This window comes from Nipponia nippon, unplaced genomic scaffold (genome assembly GCF_047370975.1).
Source record: "Nipponia nippon isolate SJK-2023a ecotype South Korea unplaced genomic scaffold, ASM4737097v1 scaffold_3, whole genome shotgun sequence".
Lineage (NCBI taxonomy): Eukaryota > Metazoa > Chordata > Aves > Pelecaniformes > Threskiornithidae > Nipponia > Nipponia nippon.
The window spans coordinates 57,572,856-57,595,075 of record NW_028262347.1 but is presented as its reverse complement, the minus strand read 5'-3'; the positions used below and the strand labels follow the sequence as shown (position 1 = coordinate 57,595,075).

At 53.2% G+C, this 22,220-nt stretch overlaps 1 protein-coding gene across 1 annotated transcript; it reads right to left on the bottom strand.

Moving 5' to 3' along the window:
• Nucleotides 1–1,802: 1,802 nt before the first annotated feature.
• Nucleotides 1,803–19,658, bottom strand: CBX6 (chromobox 6). The gene is made up of 5 exons (XM_087766715.1): nt 19,538–19,658; nt 19,348–19,391; nt 19,109–19,174; nt 18,835–18,901; nt 1,803–10,688 (listed from the first exon to the last, which is right to left on the bottom strand). The coding sequence occupies exons 1-5, from the start codon at nt 19,604–19,606 to the stop codon at nt 9,714–9,716; spliced, it is 1,221 nt and encodes a 406-aa protein (XP_087622841.1). The 5' UTR covers nt 19,607–19,658; the 3' UTR covers nt 1,803–9,713.
• Nucleotides 19,659–22,220: the final 2,562 nt, after the last annotated feature.

The following is a 22,220-nucleotide window of genomic DNA, read 5'->3' as shown; positions in this document are numbered from 1 at the left end:
GGATGGCCGCAGGCAAGGCAAGGTGGGCCAAGGGGCCACCCCGCCGTGGCCCCCGGGTGAGAGGGACATTCAGGATGGGCTGCTGGCACCAGGGGAAGGAGATCAGCCTGCTCTGAGCCCAGCAGATGCACTGCGCCCCGTCCAAGCCTCCCTGCGGGAACGAGGCAGCCCCTCGCCAGCCGGGGGAAGCCCTGGTCCATTCGTTATGCTCAGGGCAGCAGGGTGGTGGGGGTGAGGAATGGTGAGAGCCTTTTCCCAGGGGAGGGTAACCCAGGGTCTCCAGGGTGGGGGATTCCCGTCCCAGGGCTATCGCCCAGCTCAGGGGTGCACCCAGGGCCGCCCTAATGGGGCAAAAGGGCTCCTCTGCAGCTACCACCCCGCCAACCCAGCTCCACCTTTTCCTTAGACCAGGAGCCTTCAGTCCATCTCACTTGGGGATCTGCAGACTCCACATAGCGTGGAAATCCTGGCTCTTTTATTTCCAGGTCTCACGGCCCCACAGATGCAGCTCGCATCACCTCACCCCAGTCACAGGGTTTGCCTGCACCAGCACACTCACGCAGGACCTCGCTGGATAGGATCGGTCGAGGCTGGCCCGTGTCTGCCTCTCCAGCCTTCCTCCAGCTCCAGAAAGCACGGGTCAGAGGTGGCTTCATTCGCTGTACTCAGGTCCAGCAAAAAGCCCGCTTGCCTCAGAGCAAAACCAGGGCGCAGGGGCGAGGGAAGAGAGCGCTGGCCCCACGGGCGTTTTGGCACGCAGCAGAGGCAAGGGTGAGCCTGACGGCATGATGCGAAACCTTGGCCACGCTCTGCTTCGGTGGGCAGCGTTCCCTGCTGCCGGCCAGCCAAGGCACGTCACTGCCGGCGAGGGCTCTCCCGTGCCTTTCCAAGGCTCTGACGCTGGAGAGGCACCTCAGGGCACCTGCAGCCTTGGCTAACGAAGCAGCAACTCTCCCCCAGGAAACCCCAGCTCAAGCCAATCTCTCCTGCTCCGGGCGAGACCCGGATCGCCAGGCAGAAGGGCGCCCTGCGGGCGTTTCGGCCAGAGCCAGCTCGGCGGTGACATCCCAGCGCTGCCCTTTCCCAGCACCCAGAAGCACCGACTTCCCGCTCCTCTCCCCCACCCCCCTGAAGAGCTGGCACCCAGAACCCATCCGCTTTCCCCATCGCGTCTCACACCAATAGCACCTCCCCACCTGAAATTTGGCTGTAGCCTTTTTGTGGGCTAGAGAGGAACGCAGTGCATTTAGGGCTTTGATTACACACATTAAGAGCATTTTTCACCGTATTTCTTAGATTAGCGTGTCGTAAAGTGCACTTAGGCACACGTTTTGGAGGTGGGAGAGGCCTAAAGCATTTTTCAGCCACCAAGTACGAGGTCGCGCTCGGATCTAATTTCACTTTTAGAAGCAAAGGGTGCGGGAAGCCCACGGGAGGTTCTCCAAAGCACTTCGGAGAAGCACGTTCAGCTTCCGCTTGCTACAGTTTGGCCTTCCCAAAGCGCCCCCTCTCCCCTCAGCGCTGCAGGAGAGGTCCCGCTTGCCCCTTGTTGGAGCGTCTCTGTCCCCAAAAGGGTCGGAAGACCCAAACCAGAGCTGACCCACGGTACGCGAGAAGGTAACCGAGCGTGTTTGAATCTGACTGCGGAGCTGACTGACGCTGGCTCAGGGCTGGTGTTTCAGTACCCCCGCTACCCGCTTACACCCAGAGCAGGTCACAGCCCACCCAAGGAAGAGAAGACAACAGGTTTTGGAATGTAACAATTTATTGGGGTTAATTTTTTTTTTTTTTTTTTTTTTTTTTTTAGTTTTTAACTCCCCATTTCTGGCATTGATACAATATTCAAGAGCAGCAGAAAGAACAAAATGTACAAGAATACAAGAGTAATTAGCACAACCCCCACCCCCAAACCTGGAGCAAACCATTTTCTTGTGGGAAGCGCCAGGGGAAGGGGTGATTCAATCGCCCCTCCAGTGGCTACGCCTCCCACCCATCCGCTCTAGACAGAGTTTAGCCAGCTGGGAACTGGATTAAAAAAAAAAAAAAAAAACAAAACAGAAACAAAACTGAACAAACACTATATTTAAAATGAAAATTGCAAGACAAAAAAAATATATAGATATACAATTCATCCGTGCACAATCCTTAAATGCATTTTTTTCAAAATAAAAAAAATACAAGATACATATTTAGGTTTATTTTAAATTAAAAAAAAAAATTACCACCTTCACTCTGTATGCCAAGTGAGGGGAAATAAAGAGACAGATGGGTTGCACCAGAACCATCAGCACTCTAGGAGTTAGGTCTGACCTTCTCTAAGAGAAAGGATAAGGCTCTGATGCTGCCAAAACTCAAGCACAGGCAGAATCTGAAGCACCCAAGTACCACAGAGCTCAGTGGGGTAACTCGCCTGCTCAAAGTTCAGTATTTGCAGGAATCTGCAGGATTTGAGCCTAAGCTTGGCACTGGGGAAGGTGAAAGGAAGGAACAGATGAGGCAGGCCCCTGTCCTCCACCACCACCACCAGACAACTTTCTATCCAAAAAGAAAACAAATGGGAAAAAAAAAAACATATCCCAAAATAGAGAGAGAGTCCTCTATTCTTAAGGAGCGTACAAGGCTTAACGGCAGGGGAGAGAAGAAGAGGAGGGGAGGACAGCATACCAAGTTGATTAGCTTGGGGGAGGCGTGGGCACAACAACTTTTTTCTAAAAAAAAAAAAAAAAAAAGTCATCACAATGAATTTTGTTTTGTTTTGTTCTGTTTGAGAACTTGACCTAAGACTACGTCCCCCTTTGCAGCCGGGGGGCTGGAAGCAGCAGGCTCCCTCCAGGACAGCAAAAGAGCACCTACCTGCTGCTCTGCCCAGAAGGAAACCCTCGGTTCCCCTGGAGAGCGGGGCGCAGCCGGGGGGCTGCTCGGAAGCAGGTAAGGGCCCTGCTAGTCCTACGAGGCCCCGAAGCCCCACAATGTGCTTTGACACACCCAGCCATGCTCCTGCGGCTTAGTGCAAGCTCTAAGTGCTTTGCTGAATAAGGAACAAAGTCAAGAACTGGGGCCCTGCAACGGGAATTAATACTTCAGCTGCTTGTCCCAACCATGCCCCTTCCCTCCAGCCAGATGTGTTTTCTGAGCCGCTGCTGAAGCTGGCATCACCCCGACTGCACCCAGCCGCTCTTCTGTTGCCTTACTACTTCCCTACGCCGCAGCACCGTGCTCGCTGCCCACCTCCCTGCCCCGCTCAGCCCGGGAGCACGGAGGGCATCCCTGCTCCTCCACCCCCAGCGCCGTCTCTCGAGCGGCGCTCTCGGATGGGCGCCTGGAAGGGGAGGGCTCAAAGCACAGCGCTCACCCGAGCTGGAGGGACTCTCACCCCAAGGACCGTGCTTTCAGGCAGTCCCGGAGACATTTCATTTCTCACCACAGAGAAGCTGGAAGGGACAGAAGAGCTGCCAGAGGCAGCCCACCACCACGGGAAGGGCAAACTGGCTACACCTCCCTTCATTCCTGGAAGGAGAAATTTAAAGAAAGGGAGAAAGAAGGACTCGGGGCCCTGCGGCATCCTTATAGGCGAGGCAGGCGGGACACAGGGCACCTCGGACGCACCACGCAGAACACACGCGAAGCTGCCGGTGCCAAGGCTGCTGCCCCTGCGGAGACAAGGGCACAAACCCCACTAGCCACGTCAGCCTGGCACAGGGCAACATCAAAAGGGGAGAGAAATAGAGGACAGAAGGGGAAAGGTGAGGATGGAGACAGACCCCAACATCTCCTCCCATCTACACCCCTGAAAAAGAAACCATACACGTTGTGCTCTGGGGAGGGACCTAAAAACAGAATTAAGAAAAAAAAAAAATAAAGCCAGTTATTTGCTCAACCCCAAAGCATCAATGAAATGAAGATACTTGCTGGAGGTACCTAGGGAAGGAAGCACGGACAGGGAGAGGGGGATTTCTGAAGCAATACTCGGCACTCCTCCGGCTCTGTGCAAATGCCGCGGGAGTCAGGCTGCCAGCACCCTCAGCAGGATGGTCCCCTCCACCCACCACCCCCTTCACACAAGGGAGACGGAGGCACAGGGCAGTGACACAGCTGGCAGAAAGGCCACGGCAAACCAAGAAGGAACAGAACCCAGGAGGCACCGAATCCCCGGCCTCAAATCAACCCTCTACAGCACACCACCTTCAGAGCAGAGATCAGGAATGCTGCGTGAGGGGTGGTGGGTGAGACGGGGGGAACGAGGGGAGGGGAGAGGGTTTCTTTTATATTTATATATTTATATATAAAAAGTAAATAAGATCCCAGCTCTTGCACGATTATTGGGCGATTGAAAAATGCAGCAAAAGCAAGCGACATTGGAGTAAAAGGATGCGCCAGGCAAGGAGGAAAAGGTCTTGTTGGAAGGTGGGGAAGGAGGCAAGAGGAAAAAATAAGCACTTAGCCAGACACGCACTCCAGGTTTGTTACACCTCCCTGGGAAGAAGGACCTGCTCCTGAGCAGCCCCACTAATGCCACGACCTGGGGTGGGCAGAAGCGCGGGGGACTTGGAACACCATCCTTCAGCATGGCAACCTCTTTCTGCCAGGAGGTCTCCAGGAAGGTGATCATCTCCAAACACTGGGAGCTGCTGAAGCCTCCTCTACAAAGAGGGGCTGGGAAAGGGAGTGAAATCCCTAGGAAGACTCAGCTCAGAGACAGCTCCTACCTGGTAAAAAGCAGGACTGTGGTTGTTTTTTTGTTTTGTTTTATTTCATAAAATCTCCCTGGGAACTTCGGTAAGGGGAGACGCAGAGAAGTGCTCCCTTTCTCTTTTGAAAAGAGAAATTAAGCAGTGGCTCACCACAGCTGGGCCTGCTCGCCACACTCTATTTCTCTGTCTTCCATCCCAAAAGGAGCTTGCATCTCATTAGCTTCACGCCTCCCCAGTCCCGCTCTGCTCAGCGAGGAGAAAAGAGAACACGAGACAGGAGGCTGCCACTCCAAGCTGAAGGCCGTGGGAAGCACTGACAGAGCTCGATGGGCAGAGAGAGGAGAAGAAGTTCCCAAGAGCAGCCCAGGCTACGGGAGGCAGAGACATCCGTCACCTGCCACTGCAAAGCCAAGGGCACCAGAGAAGTCCAGACAAGAAAAGCTGTCCTAGCGTCCCCTGCCTGCCACCTTCTGTTCAGACACCAACATCTGGTGGCTTCCTTCTTCCCTGCAGTCACTCCCACACAGCAGATGAACACCCAGCAGAGACATCTTGGATGGGGAAGCCAGCATGCAAAAGCTGCCTCCTCGCTTGGAAGGAACGTTCGGGCAACTCTTTCCCCGCCACCCCGCAGGAAGCTGGAGCAGAAGAAGGCAGCCCTACTCGAGCACAGTCCCGTCGGGGTGCTCCTCTCCCTTCCCCACCCCAAAACCTCCAGCATTCGCTGGCCTCAAGAAGGTGGTATGCCTCGCTCGGCAACACCTTCAGAGCACACAAGGCAGCTCTCTCATCTGCCTCTGAAGATCCAACTACTGTCAGAGGTGGGATGCTGGACTACATGCAGATGGACTCGGTTCTCTGTCCTGATGTGGTGAATCCTATATGGAAAAATGCCATTTCCCACCTGACGCTGGAAGAAGCTAAGAGACCCTACAGAGGGGAGGCGTATCTGCTTCCCGGGAGATAAGCCCACCGTGTTTAATCCTGCTTGGATATGGGGGAGGGAAAAAGAGAAGAGACAGTGACTTGGCAGGAAAGGAACATGCCAACCCCAAATCTTAGCAGCTTGCTGTGCATGCAAAGTAAGTCAACTGTTTCCATGTTGGTGGCCCGATCCACGTTCCGGCAGAACGCGACCGGCCGTTTCTGAGGGCCACTCGGCCAGAAAACCACTTGGAGACTCCACCTTAGCTCACAGGAGAGGTATGGAAGGGAAGGGAACTCACTCCAACACTTGGGAGGCAAGGACGGGAAGGGTTTGTAGACAGGGTTCCTCCAACATGCAACTTGCCTTTTCAGCTCAGAGATCGCTGCTTAGTCCCAGAATGCCTTTCCCTCCAGTTCAAGCAAGTCAAACACCATCCCAGACACACATGCTTCGATACTACAAAATACTCTTTTCTCTAAGGACCATCTAATACCACTACAGTTTGTGCAATCACTGCATTTATTATTAATTTTTAAACTCTCTCTCTCTCTCGCTCTCTCCCTGTAGAAATTTTTTTTAAGCTTTTCTTTTTTTATGCAAAACTAATCATTTCACTTTTTCCACTCCATCATAAAATCTCCTCTAAAAACACGACAACAAGAGAACAAACATGGCACAGACACAGAGAATACTTCCCTGTTTTGTTTTTTTTTTTCCCTAGGGGTTACGGGGAAGGGAAGGGGATACTTTCAAATAAACTCCTCCCTCAATCCCACACCCTTTTTAAAGGGCATGGATAGATTTTCCTTCCCATTTCCGTTAAGGAGTAAGGGCAAAAATTCAGAAGGAGGAGTGTAAGCCACGTGAATACGAAGGTAGGTTAGTCAGCCTCAAGTGGCTTGTCCACCTGAGGGAACTTGAGGCTGCTGCTGCGTTCAAGTTAGCAAACTCCTAACTCAAAACAGCACGGGATCCTCATTTCGGATCCAGAGGTTCAGGGTTTGGTTCCCACCTGGTGACCCACCCAGGGAGAGATTTGTCACACAAGCAGTCGAGCTGTGTCTGCAAGCCGGATCATACTCCTTTCCTCCTCCACAAAGAGGATCTACCGCACGAGTTCCTCTGCCGCAACAAGTCCCCGCATCTCCTCACTACAGGAAGAAGGTCCTCACGGAGTACCCCTACAACGACCCACTGTTTTGCTCTTCACAGACAGTCCCCTTGCTTGTCACTCTGGAGAAAGGCAAAAACCCTTCGATTAAACAATTCCTGCCCCCAAAGAACACCATACAAGAGACACTGGGGAAAAGAATTCTGCCAAGCGAACACACATCTTGGCCAAAACACATCAAGAGTTTCCTATTAAAGTTCCCTTTTATCTCCCACTTAAACGCTTCAATTTTTTTTTTCAGAACCTCAATACCACGAAACAAAACACATCACCACATACACACCAAACAGTAACTTAACAACCTAAAGTGACTGGCCAGTTTGCATCCACCCCACAAATAAGCTCCTCTTATCTCGCAGCCGCAGAATAATCCTTGTTGAGAAGGGGGGGAAAAAAGAGAAGAATCTCCTCGCTATTTCCCTAAGAAAGAGCTTTTCCCTATACCTACAAACTGCTCATCTTTGAAGCTGCAGTCAAATGGATAGGCTATGCTAAAATAAGGGATCCCTGGGTGTGCCAGGCACAGGAAAGATGCAAAAAAAAAAATAAAGACACGAAAAATACAGGCAGGTATTAATACAGACACGCACACAAGTCCAACAAGTTATAGGAAGCCTTAGCTTGGTGAATGGATCGGGGAAGTCTCTTTCTCCCTGTCCCTAGCTTCAGCTGTGAATGCAACCGCATCCCCAAAGAGTCCACTAAGCTCTTTAACCAAGGAAAGAAAAAGAAAGAGGTGTGCAAAGGGTGGTGCTAACAGCACCTGGAATCCCCCTCAGACTGTCTGCACGGACACCGAGCTGCAACTGGCGTGAATTCACCATGGCCCACAGCTTTGAATTCCGCCAGCTGCGAGGCAAGGCTTGTGGGGAGGGCAGCAAAGATTTTATTACACCAACCTAGGCGCTGGAGGCGGGGAAAAGACAAGCTCTGGGCACAGAAGCCCTAATTAAGGTCAGAAGCTGGTCTATCCCTCTACCGCCCTGACAATGCCCCTTGGGCAGACAAATATTGCCTCTCTCCCAGAAACCGCCTTCCTTCTACAGAAGTTGCAGACCACTGCAACCACAAAATCACTACTCCACACAAGAGCACTCCTCAGAGCCGGCGGCTCCGGAGCATCCTCGTGTGGAAGCACCAGAGGGGACAATTCCACCCATGTTCACCCACCCAGGGCAGGTTTGTAAGTAGGTGAACCTTGGCATGGGGAATTTTTTCCACCCATTTCACCTCTGCAGCACATTACGTAGAAGTGACACCTCTCTGCCCCATCCCAGATACGAGGGACAGGGCTGAGAGGGTGAGGCTCTCCCACTGATGGATCAGCACCTCTTTTCCTTGCCTCTACAGGCTGAGCCCTATGTGAGTAGGGGGAGAAGGGAGAGCAAAGGAACGGGATCTCACCATGAAGCTTAGGACCCACACAGAAATGGAGCAAGCCAGAAATGGCAGGTGAAAGAGAGAGCTTATTTTGGATGTGAACAAGGGTGGTCAGGGAAAGAGGGAGCTGTGGGTTAAGAACGGCAAGCTGTGGTCTTGCTCGCTCCTACTTGCAAGGGGCAAAGAGAAGGAATTTCTAGATCAGTGCACAGGAGCTCTTGGGGAAGAGATCCAGCGCACACACATACGATGTGAGAGAGAGAGTTATTTCTTATTAGCACCTTTGGCTGACAGTTGTAAGGGCTGTTTCAGATGCTGGAAAGACAGAGGGGAACCCTCTTCCAGGCCATGCACCACAGGGAAGGGAGAGCACGAGAGATGAAAGGAAGCAGGAAGAACAAACAACTCGCCTTAGCATCCATCCATCCCTCCCTCCCTCCTTCCAAGGGAGCAGGGGAAGCAAAAAGGGTCAGGGGAAGCCTACGCGCAAGGTGGGAGAGACCAGCCTCACCCGGCTGGGGCAGCGTCATGCTGTTGGCCTATCTTCCCCCAAACTGAAGGAAGGATGCACAGCCCACTCCCACTTCCACCACGGAAAGGCTGGGGAAGGGCATTTCATGCCCTCGCCCCCAAGCAAGTGCAAGTGATGAACACCAGGAGGAAGATCTGGGCCAGAAGGTGGCTCCCCTTTTCTTCCCTTCCCCCTGCAAAGCTGAGCAAGTTGGAAGATGCAGGAGAAGAAGGACCAGGCCACCTGAAAGCACCCATACAACTGCCAAGGTAGCACCAATAGTCAAAGGAAAGGGGAAGCCAATACGGGGTGTACGCTGCATGGGGCACTCCCCACCACCCCAGCTTTGTCTCAAGCACCTTCCAGGCATGACGCTTCACCTGCCCCTCTCCCCCTCGCTCTGGAGGCATCTGGATCAACAACTGCCATGAGGACAGCAGAGGAGAGGGGAGATCCAGGCCGCAGGCCAAGAAGGGGAAGGATGGCAGGATCGGAGTCATGGTAAGTGGGAAACATAGGAATGGAAGAGACGGCATGCACATTGTGGGAAAAGGCTTGGGGGGAGTGGGCGAGGGCTCCAATCCTCTTACATCCTCCCCTCAAGGGTCTGGAGCTCCTCTTCAGTTTTTGTCAAAGATGGAAGGGGAAGGAGGAGGAAGAGCACCTTCCCCACCACCCCCACAGGCACACAGACACACGCTCACCCATCCCTCATACCCAAAGGCTCCACCGCCCGTTGGACAACACCACATTCAAGGACAAACAACCACTCCCCAGCCCCACCACGACCCTCCCTGCCTCCTCCCAGCGGCAGCAACACCCAGGAACGGTGGGTGCCCCCGCTCTGCCACACTGACACGCTCCAGCCTCCAGGCAAGAGGGAGTGGGCAGGGGGAAAGGAGGAGGAAGGGTGGCAGTGAGGACAGAGGGACAGCCAAGGGGAGAAGGAGAGAACTAAGGACAGCCATTCGCACCACGACTTCTCGCAGGTAGAACTCCCCCCACGCCCCTGGAGCAGGGGGACCTGGCTGCTCACTTGCTGCCTCCTCCGCCACCACTGCCCGCTGCCACCTTCTCAAAATCCTCCGCGTTGCAGAACTCCTTGATGGTGACGGTGAGGAGGTTGCTGGTGACATCCGTGACCACCACGTTAGAGCAAGGGGACATCTCAGGACGCCAGTCGCCGGCCTCCTGCTCTGGGTCAGAAGAGGAAAGGGACAAGGAGGGCGTCTGCCCCCCGCCACACCCTCCTGGGGGAGAACGCTTGCTGGTGGCGGCTGACTCAGGTGGGATCGAGAGGTCGAGGACCTCCGACTCGCGCCAGTCGGGGATGGCAGGGCTGAGGGTCTCAGGGAGCAGCTTTGGAGGGGAATCATCTGGGTCGGAGGAGGAGTGGGGGGCGGGCGACGGGCAGCCGGAGGAGCTGGAGCTGGGGGCATCATAGGGGGTGGAGCCCATAATGAGCCCACAGGAGGCTGCCTGGGAGCCTTCGGCCTCTCCTTTGCCCTCCAGAGAGGGGGCAGGTGCAGTGGACGGCTTATTGTAGAGCGAAAAGGCGCCGAACTTCATGTGACGGATCTGGGTGCGAAGGACACTCTCGCTGAACTTTTTGCTCTTGCCGATGACGCGGTTTCGGGATGGGATCTTGGGCCGAGCCAGGCCACCAGCCCCATTGGCTGGCTTCCCACCTTTGTCAATGACTTTGAGGTTGAGGATGATGCGGCTGCGCTTGGGCTCGCGGGGTTTCACCTTACGGTTGATGATGCGGACGGTCTCCGAGAAGGGCGAGACGGGAGGACGGATGCCAGCCCCGCCACCCACGCTCCCGCCGTTCTGGGGGTCTGGACGGGGCAGGGGGCGCCGGGACATGCGGTGGCATCGCCGGATGTCTTTCTTGAGCCGGTGCACTGCGGCGCTGGAGTGGAGCTTGGGAGAGGAGGTGCTGGAACCAGGCTTGACAGAAAAGTGTACATCCCCAATGTGGAGGGCCTCCGCTTGGGCCCGAGCCTGCGGTGGTGGGGAGAGAGAAAAAAAACAGGGTCAGAGAGGCAGCCTAGATGCAGCCAAATCTCAAATCACACGTTGCTCACCTCAGGACAAGAATGCCGTGTCACATTTATACCCATGTTAATGACAAGCACACTTACACACTATGGACTATTAAGAGCCACGGCACAGCCCCCACGCAAGCATGGGGCACTTCTACATCCTTTTTGGGCAGCTAAATACTCCCTAGGCAGCACCCCTGCTTCCCCCAGGAGGGAACTGCCACCCTCCAGCCATCTTTCAGCGTTACAGTTAATGGTTTCCAAGGCCCCCTTCAGTCATCATCAGCCAATGTGCACAACCCTCCGCTGTCAGCCAAACAACCAAGCGTCCTCCTAGGCACTGGGGCTGTTAGTGTTGAGTTAGCATCCAAAATTATGTACTAGTCCCAAGACAGGGGACTGAGCCAGGTCCTCTACAAAATGAGCACAAGACAAGGGGGGAGAGGAAGAGTATTGCATCCGGTTTGCTCTTCCTCTCCTGCAACCAGACTCATCTGCTCTGGAAAGAATGGTAGAAGGGATCTTGAGAAACACAGCTGGAGGCGGGTGAGGGTGGTCTGACAGAGCTGTCTCAGCTAAACACAAGAAATGCAGAGATCTGAAGCTTAATTTTAACTAGAGACCACAAGCAAGTTGTACATCCTTACTCTGCTGTGGGAACAAGGTCCAGTGTTTAAAGCGAGACCAGGCCAGCTGGAACTCAAGCCAAGTTTAACTGCATCTCCAAAGAAGAGATCGCCTTGTCCTTTTGAACACCACACTTGTTTGAAACCTACTAATGAAACACAGCAGGAACAGCACTGGTTCTACTGCTTGGTGCCAGCCCTCCCTGAGAACCAGGGCAGGGGAACAAAACTTTAAAGCTCTCCTGGTGCTTGGAGACAGTGCCAAAACCTGCCCTGGTTCATGCACCAGAGACAGGAACATTTTCTGGCAGCAGGAACAACAGTTTTGTTGGGAAGTTGAGGCAGTATGACATGAAGACCCTGTGGGCATGGAAACCCAGAGCATATTCTTACATCACTCCTTGTCAGAGCACAGTCGCTTGTAGAGCTCAGCCTCCCACCTGCACCCTGCTCCTTGCCCAAGCAAACCCCCTTCCTGATTCCCTCTCAGCAGCGGTCACAGGCAGAAGTCACCCGGGCCTGGAGGGGACAGGCGAGCCCCCTCGCCTCTGACTGCCCATCTAGCGAGCAGCTTCCCCCATCTCGTGGGCACAACAAGAACTGCAGTGCTAGAAGACGACAGCCGCTTTTCCTCCCCAACTTTTCCATCCCGTTGCCCCCTAGCACACACCAACATCGGGATGGCTTCTTGCCAGCTAAGAGCTTAAGCACTCCAACACCATCTCCTTTGTCACCCTGCAGGCTGTGCCTCCCACCAGAGAAACGCCTGGGGAAAAAAAATGTGCACGTAAAGGCAGGGATCTAACAGATCTAAGCGAGGGGCCCAGGCCAGCTCTTGCACAATAAGCTCAAAGCCCTGGCCCTCTATCCCCAGAGCTTTGCTGTCACCCAGTGCCCCTCTTCCCCCACCGAGATCCCCATGGGAACCACAGGAGATCCTGAACCAGCAGAGAACAGATATGTGAAGACATTTTGTTCCTCCCTGGCTAATGCTGGATCACGCCCTGCAGTACTACTTGTCTCCTGGCTTTAAAAGGACTGCAAAGATGAGGCCTCCTTCCCTAGCTGTATGTGAAAATGCAGACTGAAGGCTCATCTGCACCAGGGGCTCTAGTCTTTGTATTAGCCGACTGGCAAAGAAAGAGGGACGAGTAACAGGACCGCCAGGGCAGGCACAGACACTCTCCATGTTAACCCTGAGCTGTACAGGGTTGTTTCACCTAGCTAGAGGGAAGCATCCCCAGCCCAGACAAACCCAAACACGTCCTGCCGTAGCAGGAAGCATCCCAGTGTCCAGCTAGTTTCTCTTTGCTCGGCCTCACGCATTACTCCTGCCCCAAACTGTTCAAAAAATGAATAGTTAGACGCAGTTCCTGTCCCAGGCATCCTACAGGCACAGCAGCAGCACCAGACGAACTCCCTGCACCACACATCAACTCTCCCTCTCCCATCCCAATGATCCACAACTTAGAGACACCGCAGATCCCGTCAGGAGGTCGCAGGCACAGACAGATGCACATCTAGGGCTCTGCTTGCTCCCTGTCTTCACAGGTCCCTCTGAAGCAGATGGCAGACAGCAGGATAAGCCACAGTTTGCTTTCTGACATTACATACCAGCACAGCCTATATTAACCATTTCTTCCTTTTTCCCCCCCCTTCCCCATAGCCCTTCCAGCATTGCTGCTCCCATGCTTTGGGCTTCTCGCCAATTTACCACTGCTCAGTAGAGACCAAAGTGCAACACAAGGTCCAGTTCCAAAATGCAGGACAGGGAAGCCAGGCAGAGGGTATAGACAGATGCACAGGCAAAAATCCTTGATCCACAGCTTCAGCTGATAGACACAGGCATCCTTCAGGGGGGCCTCTCCTGCTGCCAACACCGCATGTCTTCTGGATTAATTCCCTACCCTGTAATCACGCCTTGGAGTGAGGAGTCCTGCCCCCTCCATGCCCCTCTGCTCAGAGTCGAGCCTAATTGCCGCCTGCCCACAGCGCTGCCTTCCATCATCCATGTGATAACGAAGCAGGTCTCCCCCCACATCCCCCCTGAGCTACAGTTGGCTTACATGTGCCAAAATTCCTCAGCAAAGCTTCCCATCAATCACGTTAAATGAAAAAACGATAATGCTGGGATGGCCACTGCCCGGCCACTTCCGTAGTCCTGCTGATTTTACTTTCTCAGCCTGTGTACATTAACAGTTCCTGTCCTGTTTTGACAGAGACCTGTCTTGGCTTTGTGCTTACACAGCAGCTAGCACAGAGCCCTGGCCCACGGCTAGGACTCTTCCAGTGTGCCAGAACCACTAGGTCTCCTTTACTAGCTATGTGTCTGTGTTTCCAGTTACTTCTGGGGTGCTTCCTCATGGCTTAAATTGTTTCTAACTCATGTTTCAGCTCTCTGCATTTATTAAATTCCAGTTTCAGTAGTCTCCAGGTAGACTACATGCACCATCAACCTCTTTGACCAGATTATTAAAAGAGAGGGTAAGCTGGGACCCAACAGTCGTGTCCCGTCCCCCCCCGGGTGTGACACTGCTGTCCCTAGTGACCAGCTGCAACACGAGTTCTCAAGAGCAATATGCAAATATTCAGCTTACCTTGAGCTTGTTTTTCCAGGTAAGGTTTCAAGAAAAATAGTATCAGATGCTTTATCCGAGACCAGCCCTTAGAGCCCTGTCACTTGCAAAACTCAGTATTCCTACCACAGGATTGGGTTTATTCAGGCATCAATTATACAAACTCAAGTCTCTTCCCTGCCAGAGGACAGCACATTTTCTGGGCTCTCCTTCTCCTGCTTCCAACTTTACATTAAGTAACTTGCTACCTCTGGTTTGGAGAAGACTCAGCATTCAGTTTTATCTGCTGGAAATGCACTTCTCCCTGCTATGGATAAATTACTCGATCACACTCATGAGCCATATGAGCATGAGGTCTTTGAAAAACAAACCCGTTTAATCCTTTCGGCTGTGTCACCACAGTTTGCTACTTAACTCGGAAGTTTTCCAAATGGAAACTACTTCTCTGGGTTTTGCTGTTTTCACCTGCAGGATTTGCTCACTGCTGAAGAGGTACTCAGCATGTATACAAAGTAATTCACTCCGTGCTTACAGCTCAGCCTACATCAGGATGCAGCTTCTGGAGGCTTGCTGCAGTGCTCTGTCACGAGAGCAAGGCAATTGCGAGGATTGCTTCCCTTCCCCCCCTCCCCTTTTGGGATATGTATCACCTTTATTTAGCTTGTACAGCTTTCCCTCATTGCCCCTGGGAACTAGTATATCTCCCCTGTTCCCTACTATTTCTGAATAAATGTCCCCTGAGGCCCAGCAAACATATTTGTTCATTCATTCCCTTAACGCGCTGAGGCACACAAGCACGTACATGGACACGTGCTTATAAAAGCCTCTCTTACCTGATTTGTATCAAAACCTCCGCAATTTAGAAGGGAAAAAAAAGACAAAAAAAAAAAGGACCTTGTAAGACAACAGATTTCTAGTTAATTATTTCAAAATCAAGTCATTTCCAGTAGTGCTGCTGCACCATAGTAGCGCTACTCTCTCATGCATTACTGGTTCTGCTTTGTCTTTTATTCTCCACCTGCATTCCCACAGTCCTTGCTCTAAACAGCATTCGCAAGAGCTCTTCTTTCCCCTTTTTGGCTGCCATTCTGTCTTTTTATCGCCCTCTTTCTTCTGCAGTCTTCCAAGTGACAAGGCAACAGCAAGCCAGTTCATAGCACAGTTCTCCCAAGCAACACTGCCATAAACTAAAGTTTCCCTACTGGATGGCGAACAAAATGCTACAAAGGGAAACGGCCTGTTTTCAAACCGCTCGGGGATAATTTACGAACAGGGAGGAGATCAAAAGAAACCCAACTCCAACTTTAGAGTTCAAGGAAGGGCGAAGCGACAGAACACCATGCTGCTCGGCCCCTTCTCTCCCCCCCCCAAGGCTCTCCCTTACTTCTTCCTCCCCATTAACCTTCTCCAGTCTTTTCACCTTAGTATTTACAGCCACCCCGACTAGGGGTCTTTGCTAGTCACCCACTGAGCTTGCAGATCGGGCTCTGTCTCTTAATAGCACTTGCTAGACTTTATTAGATTAGTTGGCGAGTTTTGCATTCCTCTCAGCAGAGTGCCGAGGGAAAAGCAAAATATAAAGAGCAAACTGAGCAGGGGAAAAAGAGGAAGATCACTACAGCACGCGCTATGTCTCTGTCTAACCTCGCACCAGCTTCCGTTCTGACCTGCAGCTGAAGGGCCTGTCCTCGAGGACGACTTCTGCCAGACACCTAAGCAGCAAGGCAAAGAGCCTTACGTACAGCGCTGCCCGTTTCAGACCACGGATTCTGCTTCCCATACGCTCAGCACAAAGCTTGCAGCATACCAGCAGCCTCCCAAGAATTACAACCTCCCGCCAAGCTTGATCTCAGCTGTGGGAAAGTTTGCCCCTAGTATGCAGAGGATAAAGATCCATTTCCTGCCCAAAACTTTGCAGTTGAAGTTTGCAGGGGTCACTTTCAACACCAGCCATCTTGATAGCAATATTACAAAGCCTGGACTGTAGTTTCCCTTTGCAGTCTGATCGAAAGGGCAAGTGTTAGACAGCTCTCAGCAACAGGAGCCTGGCTTACAAAGGCAGCAGGTGGCCGAAGATGCAGCTTTTCAAAGCTTTTCCAAAGGCGTGGGCCACTAACCTGCTGGAATGCTTTCTGCAAATCCCCCTGGGTGCCTATCTGCAGCTTTTGAGAACTAGTCCCAGGATAAACCTAGCCCCAACTGCAAACTAAAACACCCACACAAGCCAGGGGACTGAGTGGTGTATCGGGGCACTTATTTCAATGCCTTACTGGAGACTCAGAAGCCTAAGTTTAAGCACTGATACACATGAAAAATCCTAGCAAGCCACCGAGTCGAGGGCAGACCAGTCTACCAAAGCAGCCCTAGGCCAGACTCCTGCTTAAACCTCATTGCATCCAGGCCTAATCTGTTCAGTTAACAGATCAAAAAGAATATTGTTCTAACTGCCAACTCCAAAGACTCCCTCTGGGATGCAAGAATCAAATTTCTCCCCGCTTCCAAAATTCTCACTGGCAAGAGATTCTGCAGCTGAAAGAACCGAAAGCATCGCTAGCGATGCACGAGGCAGAACCGAATCCCGCTCCTCCCACAGCAGCGCCAGTGCTGCAGGGCGAGCAGGGGTCAAACCCGCATCTGTTGGCGGGTCAGAAGAATTGACCGGGATGCACATGACACAAACCAGCATGCCGGTCTCGGTCACGTTTCTAGCCGCAGTTGCGTTGCTAGTGGTTCGCTGGAGCAAAGCTCAAACGAGTTCAGATAGGGCTAGCTGAGATAGGGTTACTTCTTGCTGCCTAGCCTGCGGTGGCATTTTTAGGGTAGGATCCGAAGTCATAGAAAAACGGCAAGTCAGGGCGCTAACACCTTCACCAGCTCCGTTTCCCAGAGCTGCAAACCAAGCGGCAGCGCTCTGCCCTGCCAGCCTCTCCCACAACGTGGCACCAGCCTTCAGGAGAGCTCATCTCGCTCCCTATCGCGATCCATCTTCTACAAAGTACCAAGCCAGCTCTGCAAACCTACGGGTTTTCAGTAACGTTTGAGAAGCTGGCAGAAGGAAGATGTGCCACAGAAACGTGTCAGGGACGTGATTCAAAGGATGCTGTTGAATAATTCAGGTGCCAAGTTTAGGGGGGTTTTAAAGGGCAAGGGAAGAAGAGGAGGAATGAGTGGGTTTTATTTTTTAGTTTGGGGGTTGGTTTTGTTTTTTAAATGAGTGAAAAATTGGCAGCGGATTCTGCCGTATCACATTCAGAATAAAAAAAAAAGAAACTGATTACACACACTAACATTAAAAGCACGGCATAAACACTTCTCTACCATTCTGAACAATGTCAGGTGTTAAAAATACCGGTATTTTTTAATTCAAGCAGAGAACTATTTTAAGCTGGTGGTTTCCCTTTAAGCGTTCCTCTGCATTGTTGGAAACCTAAACACAAGGGTTTCATTTAATGCATGACTGCCAGAAAGAGAAAAACCAACTAGTCTAGTTTCCCTGAATAAAGAGTAAGAGGTGGTACATATCAGTTATGTTTGTAGGTCTCAGTCTGCAGACACAGAAAACTGTTAGCAGAAAAACAGGCAACAAGGGAGGACAGTTCCATCAGCAGGACTTTCCAGGATTACCACAGTCCCATGGATTTTACTCGGAGCATCAGAATACGCCTGTTCCCACATTTCTTCCGTGTGCTTCATTATGTCCTCTTAAAGCAAAGGAGAGGTGACACCCTACCCCTCACCGCCCTTTCCGGTGCTCATACAGTTAAAGTGCTGCACTGACTTGAGTAAAGCTCCTACCGCTGTCAGGCAAAGGAAAGTATTAACCTGTTTCACAGATGGGGAAACATGCACAAAGGCTAAATGACTTGCCCAAAGCCATAGGATGACTTAGTGATAGCGATGCCTTACCACAGGGTCCACCCTGGCTGTTCCAGGGATTTATACCAGATCAAAACCAGGGAAGCTGTGAACTCGCTCATCTGTCTTAATTGTACAGAAGTGTGTTGTGTTTCTACATTCATTTGAAGTCCGAGATTTATATAGTTGGAGAGGAAGGGGGTAAGAGGGGAGCAAAGCAAGGAGTCTTGCCTGTAAATCTAAGAAGCCTAATAAATAAACAAATCTAAATAACCTAATAAATCCACAGAGCTCACATAGCAGCCATGCAGCTACCAGATTTCTTAATAAAAAAAAAAAAGTAAAAAAATTGGGGGGAGGGGGGGCTGCACTAGGGACTACCTTCCTCATTCATCACTGCAAGCAAGCAGAGATGCTACGACAATACCTTCTTGCAGAGATACCGGGTCTGTCAGAGGGGAACTGGAAACTTCAGCTGCTATCCTCCGCAGAGGTGAAACACTACTCCTCCTTCCCCCCACCCCCCTCAAAAAAAAGACGAAACACGCCTGCAATTTACAGATCAAATTATGAACCCTTCGTGAAACTCTCGTGGAGCACCTACATCCTGAAACACAATCGAAGGAGCACAAGTGGCAGCGGGACTCCCGCCACAGCCGCCCAATTGCTCAGCGTGCTGCTAAGTTGCAGGGCAGGGGCTGGATGGAACAGGCTGCTGAAGGAAGAGGGAGCGGGGCAGGCTAGCTCTCCGCTGCGGCAGCAGAAGGCCATAAAGTGGGAGAGGATATTGGAAAAGAGATTGCAGCCTCACCGTGCACATCTGCGTGTGCCGACCGTCCTGCTGGGGCACCCGTTGCACGCACACACGCTCTCCCCTCGCATGCTGCTGCGTCCCTGCCCCCCACCCGCTTTCCCGTTGGGTTGTCCCCGCATTCCCAGAGCCAGGTGGCAGGCACAAGTCACTCGAAAGTCCAGTCCTTCCAAGGGCACCAACCGGTGAGGTTTGAGAGGCATTTGGCTAGGCTTAAGTTATTTAAATAAGAGTTACCTTCAGGAGAAAAGTTTTAGGCTTAGGTCCTCTCTTCTTGGGCCCGTACAGCTCACGCTCTCGTTCCCTTTAGGGAGTCAAATTTGTCAAGAAGTTAAAACTTTTCTCAAAGGGATAAACAGATGCATACCAGTTTTAAAAAAAGAAAAAAAAAAAAAGAAAGAAAGAAAGAAAAAAAAAGACAGAAGAGAGCCTGGACGCCCTTTCCCGCTCGCCCACCCGGAGCCAAACCTGCTGCAGCCCCCCCAGCCCGGGGTGGGGGATGAGCACTCACTTCTGCTCGAAGGCGGCGATGAGGCGGGAGTCCAGGATGTTCTCCTCGGGTTCCCAGGTGCTGTACCTGCGGGGGCGCGGGCGGCGGGGGGACAAGCGAAGGGGTTAGCTCCCGAGCCCCCCGCAGCCGTACGCGGAGACCGCCCCCGTCCCCCGTCCCGTCCCGTCCCCCCCACCCCCGGGGGCCGCCCCCGCAGGGCGGCGGGGGCGGGCGGCGGCCCCCCGGCGGGATGCACTCACTTGATGGCCCAGCCTTTCCATTTCACCAGGTACTCGATGCGCCCCTGCAACACACGGGGGAGAGGAGGGGATGGGGGGGGTGTGAGGCGGGGGCCCGGCGGGCCGGCCAGCGGCGCGGCCGGGGCCTGGCGGCGGGGAGCGGGGTAGCCCCGCGGCCGCCCCCCCAGCCCCGCTGCGGGCCGCCCCTCACCTTTCGGATGCGCCGCTTGATGATGGACTCGGCGGCGAAGACGCGCTCCCCCACTGCAGACAGCTCCATCTTGCTCCTCGGCGGCGGCGGCGGCGCCCACAGCCCATAATAATCCCGCCCGCCCGCGCCGCCCCGCCCCCTGCCCCCCGCCCCGCCCTCCTCGTGCCGCCGCCGGCTCGCGCACGCCCGCGCGCCCCCTCCCGCCGCGGCCGCGCGTGACCCTCCTCCTCCTCCTCCTCCTCCTCCTCCTCCCCCCCTCCTCCCCCGTGGGGGGGGGCGGTTGCTAAGGGAAGGGGGGCGCGCGCAGGCGCCGGCCGTTAAAGGGGCCGCGCGGCGGGCGGTGCGAGGGCGGGGGCCCCGCTGTCGCCCCCTGCCACGGGGGAGCCGGCGGCCGAGGCCGGGGGCCAGGGCAGCGGCAGGGGAAGCCCGCCCGGGGCAGACCCTCGGCGCGGCCTCCGCCGCCTCAGCCCCCTTCCCGCCCGAACGGGCCCTGTTAATTCTTGACTTGAAACAATGGCGGCAGCGGGGGCCGCGCAGCCTCCTCTCCTCCTGCGGCCCAGGCAGATGCGCCGTCGCCACGCACCCGCACCCGCCTCTAGCCAGCGGGGTGGCGCTGGGGGGCGAGTGGGGCAGCCTTGAAGTACCTACCAAGGCAAAAACTAACAATAAAGGTGCTTAAGTCCTTTTTTTCTTTTGGCTGGCACTTGCACGCACCCTCGTTTTTGAGCCAGTATAAGGTACTGCAAGGTAAATGGGCCAAGCATGCTACACAAACCTTTAAAAAAATAATAGAAAAATGTTAGGTCACTTAGAGGAATTCCCTGCCCTCAGCGTTACTGCAAAATCCTGTTTAATTTGCAGTGTGCTTTACACTCTCTTGCAGGTGCTAAGAAGACAGCAAGAAAAAAAAAAAACCTCGGTCACAAATCATTCTCTGCGATTCAAAATGGAAGCTCGCAGCCCCGCATCTGTCCTCACGTGGAGCTCGCGGGCCCCCGTTACCTGGAGGTACCCCCGGCATGCTGCAGAACAGCACAGCCGTCTGCTGGAGCCCTGTTTTTAGGGTGAGGAGGGGGTGCGTTTCAGAACGATACCCTCTGGAAGAAGGGGGAGCTGTGAGGCCGGCCGTAAGCAATGGCCAACTTGCTTTTGCTGCTTTCTCAACCCATCAGGACCTCACCAGCTATCCGTTTTTCAGCCAGCCTGGCAGGGAGCACTCACAGCCCCTGTGGCCCTTTCTCCATTTGCGCTCACCTCCCCTTTCCACCTATGGCTCAGAACTTCCACCCAGGAAGAGGATATTCCGGAAATGGCGATATTCATCGGTACCAGCAGGGATGGATTTCCCAAAATCAGGGTGGGCAGGTAAGAGAACGAGCGTTTTCCTCACTGCCTGCAATTCAGTCTAGTGTTTTGTACTTTTTCACCTTCGCAGCTGAAATGTTGCAGCCACCGCAAGCTCTCTGACCAGAGGAAAAGCGGTTCAAGAGAGGATGTGTTCCCCACCGCCTCGTCCTCATTCGAAGGGGACCGGAGGGAGAGGTCGCTGAATGCTGACAGGGAAGAGACGGCAAACGGACAGTCACATGGACCCTGGCTCAGGAGACGCGAACAACTCGGAGAACAAGGTGTTTCTGTGGTCAGGGACTGAACCGCAGTGTACCTCACCACTGATAATTCTGCATTTAGGTCATATCACTCGCTTCGAGAACAGGCTGTAAGAGGCCCTTTCTCAGGTATTTACCGTCCCAGGCCAACCGAGAACAAAACCCCAGGCAGATCACTCAAGACTCTCACCTAGAACGGGACAAGTCCTTCTGGACTGCCCCATTTCTCTACACATCACTTTTTTTTAATCTCAATTCTTTAGAGGCTTGTAGGCGACTTCAAAAGAACGAGTCGATCACACCTGTTGCGTTTTGCTTTTCACTTTTTTTAACTGCTTTTAACTTTGCACATTAAGTGTTCATTAACACCATCCGTATTTAAATTGGCTTATTTGTTACTGTTCACTTTCTTTGAACAACTGCTTTTACACTTGTGGCTGAGTGTCAAATAATTGAACTTCCAACCATCCATATCATCCACCCTAAAAAGCAGGCACTCCCAAACAAAACTGGGGAAAAGTCCTTACGCAGCTACGCAACCAGGCACGCAGCAGCTGTGACCGGCGGCCTTGTCCCCAAACAGACGTACGGGTCACGAGTATCACGCCTCGCCTCTGGGCAGGAGCGCAAGGCACCCCCGATCCATGGACCAGAAGGGGCAGCGGCATTTCCGAGAGCTCCGTGTGCGCTTTCCAGTTATTTTCTCCTTCCGCCTGTCAGCAGGGCCACCTTCCCAGCCACAGCGACTGCTTAAATCACCGCGAGCAGCCGTTGTACAGGTATTCCCTGACCCCAGGCTCTTTCATCTGACTTTTACTCTCACCAAGCAAAATAGCAGCAGAATATCCAGCTGTTCAGAGCATTGTTGGGTATTTCCTTTGTTTCATTCACATTTTCAGTAAAACACTTCAAAAAAACAACCAACCTGGGAAGATGGCTCTCCCGGAACAGCTATTGTTCACTACAGACACTGAAATAAAGTATTTTTTTGGCGTCTCGCTGCCCTCAAGGCCCTGGTGCCGTCAGCCGCACCTTAGTGCTTCTTGCTAGCGCCAAGAAGCCAGCGCAGGGAAGCG

Excerpts from the sequence above, each read along its gene's own strand:
- CBX6 (XM_087766715.1), bottom strand. The coding sequence starts at position 19,606 with ATGGAGCTGTCTGCAGTGGGGGAGCGCGTCTTCGCCGCCGAGTCCATC. Across the intron at positions 19,392-19,537 it reads TCAAGCGGCGCATCCGAAAG|GGGCGCATCGAGTACCTGGT; the intron begins GTGAGGGGCGGC and ends CGTGTGTTGCAG. Across the intron at positions 19,175-19,347 it reads TGGAAAGGCTGGGCCATCAA|GTACAGCACCTGGGAACCCG; the intron begins GTGAGTGCATCC and ends GCGCCCCCGCAG.